At 34.1% G+C, this 8,880-nt stretch overlaps 2 protein-coding genes across 2 annotated transcripts in view; one reads left to right on the top strand and one right to left on the bottom strand.

The window, feature by feature from the left end:
- Positions 1-604: 604 nt before the first annotated feature.
- On the top strand, positions 605-5,724 carry fank1 (fibronectin type III and ankyrin repeat domains 1). The gene is made up of 11 exons (XM_079398567.1): positions 605-677; positions 870-1,038; positions 1,374-1,498; positions 1,758-1,839; positions 2,585-2,659; positions 2,837-2,902; positions 3,185-3,350; positions 3,431-3,571; positions 4,446-4,523; positions 4,978-5,022; positions 5,113-5,724. The coding sequence occupies exons 1-11, from the start codon at positions 665-667 to the stop codon at positions 5,140-5,142; spliced, it is 990 nt and encodes a 329-aa protein (XP_079254693.1). The 5' UTR covers positions 605-664; the 3' UTR covers positions 5,143-5,724.
- Positions 5,725-8,605: 2,881 nt separating this feature from the next.
- Positions 8,606-8,880, bottom strand: part of LOC306857485 (disintegrin and metalloproteinase domain-containing protein 12-like) — a gene marked incomplete at its 3' end in the record, with an annotated part of 102,576 nt that continues 102,301 nt past the window's right edge. Inside the window, exon 23 of the mRNA XM_079397463.1 lies at positions 8,606-8,675. Within this exon, the coding sequence (XP_079253589.1) occupies positions 8,606-8,675 (70 nt within the window). The remainder of the gene's footprint in view (positions 8,676-8,880) is intronic.

Here is an 8,880-nt window from a genome sequence, read left to right as displayed (position 1 = left end):
ATCCATAGACATAATAAATACTTTCTTATGTCTATGATTATGTCTATGGGTTAATCCAGTTAATTCACCGGGCTGCGCACGATAGGCCCATACAAAACAGAGCTAAAAATCCAACGTCATCATATTTTAAATTAAATTATTTCTGTAAAAATTTTTAATGTCATAACATGCCCAGCAAATTAAATACAGTCTATATCTTTAACTGTTTATTTTATCTGGGTAATAAGGATGGGAATATTTATTTTATTTTATTTTATTAGGCTGAAGATCGTGTTCAATGAAGATATTTGGTAAATTTCCTACCCAAAATATAATTTTTGAGTAGTAATATGCATTGCTAAGAACTTAATTTGGACAACTTTAAATTTTCTTTAGATTTTCTCCATATTTGTTATTGTTTTGCTCCCTCAGATTCCAGATTTTCAAATAGTTGCATCTCATCCGAATATTGTCCGATCCTAACAAACCATACATCAATGGAAAGATTATTTATTCAGCTTTCAGATGATGTATAAATCTCAATATGACCGGTTTTGTGGTCCATTCATCACACCTCACATGTATCCTGCAGCTGTTGCTATAGCAACAACATCGATTCATCCAATCAAAACATTACAATTCAGTTGGATCGATTTCTTTATTGATTTTAGGATTCATATTGCCAATGGACTCTGCAGGTAATACAAATCTAACCCTATTTACTATTCATTAGTAGTTTAATAATATATAGGTGTTTAATATACATAGGCTATGTTTCTAACAGAATAATCTGCAGAAAACAGAACAGAAACAGCTTTAAAGACTGACTGTCTAACTCTACATTGTCCTAGTTATTCTGGTATAGTGTTGCAGTCTGATCTGTCCAGCAGGTGAGCAGGGGTCCGGGGGGTTGACGGTGGGACAGGTGAGTCATCACAGCCTTGAGCTCACCTGGACTCGAGAAAACGGCACAAACTGGACCGACCCACCGGAAAACTGGACCTGCTTCATCCTGGAGCAGAAGAACGACAGAAAACACTCATATAAAGAGATACATAAGTGATTAATCAAGCTATATATATCCAATATTTAACAGGAGATGTGAACAATATCCAACTTTTGTTGCGAATCACTTTCGATTAATCGGAAACTGTAAAACAGCTACAAACCAGTGTGTTTTTGATTATGATAATGAAAATAATATGACATGACAGTTTGAAATATCAAACAGTACAATAAAGGATTTTTGTACAGCTAAAAATGATGGATAGAGGACTTTTAAGTGTCTTAAAATAATAACATGTAGATGTTAAACAGCTGAGCTGATTATGCCACATTTCTTGGTTAGTTGTGAAACTCTGACTGTATTTTCTGGGTGTTTATGGTGTGTTTAGGGGGTACAACACCCGGTTCACGGTGGAGAATCTAGAACCAAAGACCACCTACACATTCAGACTGAAGGTCACGTGGCCGTCTGGTCAGCAGCACTATTACCCATCAGTCTCTGCTTCTACTGAGAGTAAGGACACAACACAAACAGACAAAACTCAGTTTAAGATTTTATGAGAGTCAAATTATTTGTGCTGCATAATTTACAGTAAATATTAAGGTAATGCAGTTTACAGCTCTGCATACAGTCTCTCTTTGTATAGTTTAGGTACAAAATTGTCCTGAAAGGGAACTAAATCTGATACGCCTCCTTTAGGGACAGTTGCAGACTCCCTCAGTTGGAAAATAAAAGTAATGAAATGTAAATCAATGGTGTGTGTTTTCCTCAGAGGAGCCTCTGAACGGGAGGAATCTTCACAATGCTGTCCTCAGGAGTGATGAGCTGGAGCTCTGTCGAGTGCTGCAGTCCATGTGAGATTCATTCAACTTCATTACATCCATTTAGTTAATGAGTTAGTGTTTTTTTCATTCGCAAAACATTCATTTACTGTACATAGCCTAATGCATTTGGCAGACACTTTTATCCCAAAGGACTTCTAGTGAAGTGGTTTTCAAGATATTTCTGGTACTTTTGTTGTAGTGACAAAACGTTTTTTTTTTTTTACTAAATTAATGTATATATTTTAAAACATTTTCCTTACATTGTAATCAATATGATCACAACATGCCTTAATCGTGTTCATCGTTTCTGCTTGAATACAAACTGCATGTTTTGTATTGTCATATAACTGTACATTTCTGCCATATCGACACCTTTTATGACACATTACTCTTAACTGTAATGTAGAAACATGTATCTCCTGCAGGGCTGCTTTGAAAAGATATCATGAAATAATTATACAAATAAATGTGAATAAATAATTAAATCATCTGGGTTCACACCAGTGCTATATCTTTTAATATCAATGAGATACTACTTTTCTACTTTCTTTTTTATATTGTTCATTTTCATTTTAGTTTTAGTAATTTAGATTATTTGATTAGTCATTTTTATTATTAGTATTTTTAATCTCTCTCTTTCTCTCTCTCTCTCTATATATACAGTATATATAATATATATATATATATATTAATGTATTTAGTTTCAGTTTTAGCTATTTTACGACATTAAGTTAACCAAATATAAATTCAAATGTTATTTGATGTGTTCTGTTAGAAAAGTCACAGTGGATGTTCCTGACAAGCTAGACTTTACTCCTTTAATGGTGGCGGTGATGAAGGGCTTCACTAGGTAACAATCAATCAATCAATCAATCAATCTTTCTGTATATCTATCTATCTATCTATCTATCTATCTATCTATCTATCTATCTATCTATCTATCTATCTATCTATCTATCTATCTATCTATCTATCTATCTTTCTATCTATCAATCAATCAATCAATCAATCGTGTTTTGTGTTCTAGTGGAGTTCAGATTTTGGTCCGTCATGGCGCAGATGTTACCAAAAAGAACAACAGTGGCAAAGACAGGTGAGCTTTTCTTCCAGTGCTACCAGCTCTCTTGTGGTATGATCCAGGGATATTTTCCTCAACTAATATTAAAACCATAAAAAAATTGTTACTTGTAATAACTTTAGTTTATCTTAAAGTACTAAAATAACTAATTCTGAAACAAAATAAAACTATATAGTATTTTAAAAGAACAAAAACTAGGGTAATAAATAAAGACTAATAAAACTATATAGTATATCAGTGATACTACATTAACACTGTGTGAATGTGTTGGTCTTGTGTGTGTGTGTGGTGAATCAGCCTGATGCTGGCGTGCTTCCACGGGCACTTGGATGTGGTGCAGTTCCTGCGCAGCTGCGGGGCATCCTGGAGCTCTCGGGACGGATCGGGCTGCTGCGCTCTGCACTGGGCCGCTGCTGGAGGACACCTGCCTGTCCTGCAGTACCTCATACTGGACGGGTGTGAGGTGAGAGGATGATGATGAACATCAGTGTTTGATTTCAGTTGTACCTGATTTACACCTCATAATGTTCTCATGTGTCTCAGGTCGATGTGCGGGACGACACCTCCTGGACACCTCTCATGATCGTATCGGTTATGACTGGAGACACAGCTGTAGCTTCAGTGTTAATCACAGCTGGTGCTGATGTTAATGTACAGGACAGAGATGGGAAAACACCACTGATGGTCAGAACTCAAACTGTGCTGTAACATTTCAGCATGTAATAAACCAGTAAATAAGCGGGGGAGGCCGGGGCTAGTTGTCAAGCTTTTTAATCTATATATATTTTTGTCACTATATATCACGCACACACACTTAACATTTATATTAAATACCATTATTGCCCAGAAAAAAAAAAAAGATGCAGCTTACTGAACTCTTGTTAATCATACAACGAGGCATGTTGTCACAATGGGAACCTTAATGTATAAATCTAAATATCTAAAATAATATCTAAAAACAAACAAACAACAAGTGTCATCTTTTGGATAATTGTATTTTTTTACTTGTAGTTCGCAGTGTTGTTAACTAAAACTAAAACTTAAAAAATAAAAAAAATTTAATTGAAACTTTTTAGATTTTAGATTACATTTTTCAGTTAGGAAATTACAAATGTTGCCTTGGCAAATATCTGAAATAAGTTGAATTACTAAAATTACTAAAACCAAAACTGAATTAAGAATTAATTAAAGCTAAACATAAATGGCACATAAGCAGAAAGGCACCGGACAAAATGACTCAAATTTAAGCTAAAAGCTCATTCTAAATAATAATACAATTTGGAATACTATACAAATAATAAAACAGTAACAGTAAAATAATAGTTAGAAAGTAGAAATGCAGTCCATGTGACAGCTAGGCCCGGTTTCTCCCAAATTAGATTTTCCCAAGATTTTTTCAAATGTTTTTTTATTTAGCATATAAAAATGTTAATTTTATATTTTAAGTTATATGCTTTATTGTGAGTGGTTATGTCATATATTCATATGTGTTGTGTATATAATGATAAAGGCCGTTCGTTTGAAGGATGTGATGAGTGTAAAGGTGTTTATCTTGCAGGTGGCTGTGCTGAATAATTATGAGCATCTAGTTAAAATCCTGCTGGATAGAGGAGCCGATGCAAACATTCAGAACCAGGTCAGAACCTCCTATAATCAGCACCAGATAGCAGTGAGATCAAATAGAGAGCAAGCTGAGATTTTACCTAAGATGTTTCAGTTCGACATGTTTCTCCTGAAAAAGATCTTCATTTTCTCATTATTTACCGTTTTGTTTTTTGGTCTGGCAAAACAAAATTGACAAGAAAAAGATCTCATTTGGGGTTTTTTCTTTCCTTAAGTCTGAAATTTCCACTATTTCTCATCAAATTCTTCCGAAGACCAAACGATCTGCTCTGTGAGCTTGGCTGTACACATTCACTGTGCTTTATGTTATATTTCATTTGTGTCTGGTTTTATTTTTCCAAATGAATTTTCTGTGAAACATGAGACAAAGTTAACACTTATATGACATCGGAGTCATGAAAGAGCAATAAAATGTTCCTCTTGGCTTATTCTTTAATCATAAAGCACACTTTTTCTCTGTGTTTTAGGCCGGTGTTAATGCTGTGCAAATGGCGCGCGCATTTGAAAGGAAGGTAAAACGCCTCTCAACTTGATACGACTCATGAATCATCCCAAAATGTGTATTTAGCTCTTTGATAATATTTCTTCATCTTTTCTTTCAGAATATCATCAGTCTGTTTGTGGATAAGTGAGAGAAATGAGACAAACCACACGTCGGTTTCATAAACAACTTTACTAGCGCTGCCCTTTATGCCGACTGTTATTTGTGTGCTGCAGACATCAATGTACAGTATCTTATTTCACATTTTCTTGATTAATCAAAGAATGATCATAAAAAAGCAGTACACCCGTGACACTGAAGAAAATACGAAAAGAACGTTACATGAGCAGATTTACTGAGCGCGGATACAACGTGAATCAAAGTGAATAATATTAAATGATAGCTGTGATTAAAACAAGCAAGGCAGTTAACCTAGAGACACGTGATCATCGTATCATCAAGTCAGCGTCTAGATCTGAACAGTCTCTGTGCGTACTGTAATGCACTGTGTGGTTTAACACTGTAAAAAGGCAACGGGACACTCGCGATGTTTGCTAATACAGTGAATGAAGATGAATTGACAATGTAAACACTGAGATATAATGGCACTCATAAGGTGTCCGAATAAAGGCCTAAAAGACCCATGTTTGAGATCATAAATGGCTCAGTGGCAACAAATAATAAAGTGAGAAGACTCAGTCTTGAATAAAAACAAGGCTCAGTGCCAAACATCAATCTGTCAAATTTGCAAACTCTATTTTCTTATTAAAATACACTACCATTCAAAACTTTGGGTAACTTTCAAAGATTTTGTTTTTTTGAGAGAAATTAATACTTTTTTTTCAGCAAGGATGCATTCAATTGATTGAAAGGGACAGTAAAGACATTTATAAAGTTATAAAAGATTTCTGTTTCAAATTATTGTTGTTCATTTGAACTTTCTATTCATCAATAAAAAATCATGTTTTTCCACAAAAATATGAAGTGGCACAACGGTTTTCAACATTTATAATAATCAGAAATGTTTCTTGAGCAGCAAATGTTTTCTGGAGATCATGTGACACTGAAGACTGGAGAAATGATGCTGACAATTCAGCGCTGCATCACAGAAATGAATTACGTTTTAAAATATATTCAAATAGAAAACACATTTTAAATTGTAATAATAGTTCAGAATATTACTGTTTTTACTGTATTTTTGATCAAATAAATGCAGCCTTGGTGCACAAAAATTCTCTCAAACTTTTGTGTGGTCATCAGACAATTCAATTTATCCATAAGTTCTGTAGTTATTATATTATGTAGTTCCTCAAAGTAGCAAGTTATAGAAAACCATTTTCTCACCAAAGCTAATTTGGGTAACACTTAAAGCCTTTATGTGTAATGCATTATAAAAATATTCAGAAAGTTCACTGTAATGCATAAAAACTGTAACCAAAGACTAAATGCATTCAAATATTTGAAGGTTTGTTTGTTGTTGTTGTTTGTTAATTACTCAAAGCATAATTTCTAAAGGTGTAACAACAAATAGATAAGCATTATAATTGTATAAATATTATAAACTGTGGTTGCAATTATTCATGAGATCATTATAAGGTTCATAGTTAATGCATTAAAACTAATTTTATAATGTATTATATACAAAGGCTTTAAGTGTTACCCCAATTTGTGTTCATTTTGACCCTGTTGACAGTAATCCATGACCATAATCACTACACAAAATATTTTTTAATGTTTTTGTGCACATCCGATTATTTTAGTGCAGTGTGTTCATTTACCCTGACAAATCGCCCATGAACCTTTGCCAGTGATTCAAAACCACTGACCGCAGCGTGTTTGAGGGAGACCAGAGGGATTATGGGACTATTTAGAGAAGGATTCATGTGTCTGTTTTCATTAAGCACAATCCCTTTTTAATGCTCCATGTGGCAACATTATTTGGGTCGATAAGAAAGAAAATGCATGTCATTTGTTTAATCATTTCCCCACAGTAACTATTTCAAAGTACATCTATGAGAATATGGCTGCATGACCAATCAGGGCCTGGTTTGGTTTTCTGGCTCTTTCCAGTCAGTAAAGGTCGTCTCAAAGCTGGGATCTCCTGAGTGAACTGTCTATCTGAACATCTGACAGGTCACAGGAACACAACTGCATTACAACATCTGTGCCTGTCCATCGCCCTTACGAGCTTTGAAATCAACAAAAGCTGGACTTGGTGCATATAATTTGTTGCAAATGTTTTCATACAAAAAAAAAAGAAAAGAAGTGATACGAGACGTGTTTAGATGTGAAATGGAGTGAATTCAGAACATTATTCAGCTGCACAGTATTATACATGTCCAGGTCATATTTCACCTCAAAATCAAAAAGAAAAAAGCCTGTTTTGAAGACTGTTTGCATTGTGATATTTTAAGCACATTTTCTCATTTCTCATTACTGCAATACACTAATGAAAATAATCCTGACTGGATGATTTTTAAATGAATTAATTTGTGTGTTTGCAAAAATAAATTCAGAGACTGAAAAAGAAACTGAAGCTTAGTTCGAACATTAAGATTTTAAACATTAAAGACAAAAATTAAGCACATTTTCCACTCAAATTCCCATTAATGCAAAGTAAAATAATAATAATAAAAAATATTACATAATTTATATTGTAATATTTTCAATAGTATTTTCTTTGCTGCTTATTTTTTTGCGTTTTACATAAAAAAAATAACTGTAACATGCCTGAATATTTTGTTTTAAATTCCTAATTATTAATGATTATCATAACTTTTTTTATTTTACGTAATTTTGTTACTAAAAATTACTTCATATCAGTTATGAGAATTATCATATATACTATTTAGAAAAAAAAGCAAATATTCAGATATATTTGAATAATTAAAATATTAGGGGGAAATAAGCTTAATTATCTTAGAATTAAAAACAAAATACCTTTAAAAAATGAAGAATAAAAAACACCTATTATTTTACTTTATGGAAAATTGTACTTATTATTTTGTTCCATTTAATCTGAGATGACCCGGACATGTTATCGTGAGATTATTTTTATATAGGTTTCTTCAACATCCCTTAAGTATCACTGCAACTGTAATTCAGGTTTAATCATGTATATCTGAAATGTATAATAAAAATGGACATTAAATCATATAAAGTTGTTTAAAAGCCCTTTTCATATACCAAATGACATCACAGATACAGAACCATCAACTCCCAATTCACGTTTTCATTTAAATCTGGTTTACAATCCAGTTTAGCATCCAGATGATGTGGTTCATGTTCACAGATAACACATCTCATCTTTATCTGCTGGTACACAGTCGAAAAATGTCAAAAACAACAACAAAAGGACAATCGGGTAAACGTGGGCGAACCACCGATTGCTACGATTGAGAAAGTGTCAACCACAGTGCACTGTGCTCAAATAAATACGCTCGTAACCGACATAAATAACGCGTGACATGTACCTGAGCTTGGACTCATAGCACCGTTTAGAGGGAGAGCACCACGGGGGTCAAAGGTCACCCCTCGCATCACCACGTGTCCTGCAGAGGTTCATAGTGCAAAAAGCGAGCGTCTCCAGGGACAAGATCCCTTCTGTCCGGCTCTCAGCTGCTGAACTTCACTCTGGCTGTGAAGTGAGGCTTCGGCAGGGTGGGTGGCTGTTTAGGAGGAGGCCTGCAAGTCCAGTAATAGGTTAATCAATAAAGCATCTATTATCTTAAAACAGAAATTTAGTCATCCTCAGGCCATTCAAGATGTAAATGTGTTTGTTTCCTTATCGAAACTGATTTGGAGAAATGTAGCATTGCATCACTTGCTCAGCAGTGGATGCTCTGCAGTGAATGGGTGCCGTCAGAATGAGAGTCCAAACAGCTGATAA

The sequence above is a fragment of the Barbus barbus genome, assembly GCF_936440315.1.
Source record: "Barbus barbus genome assembly, chromosome: 38".
In the NCBI taxonomy this organism is placed as follows: domain Eukaryota; kingdom Metazoa; phylum Chordata; class Actinopteri; order Cypriniformes; family Cyprinidae; genus Barbus; species Barbus barbus.
Note: the sequence above shows the minus strand (reverse complement) of the source record. Positions and strands in the feature narration are given on the sequence as shown.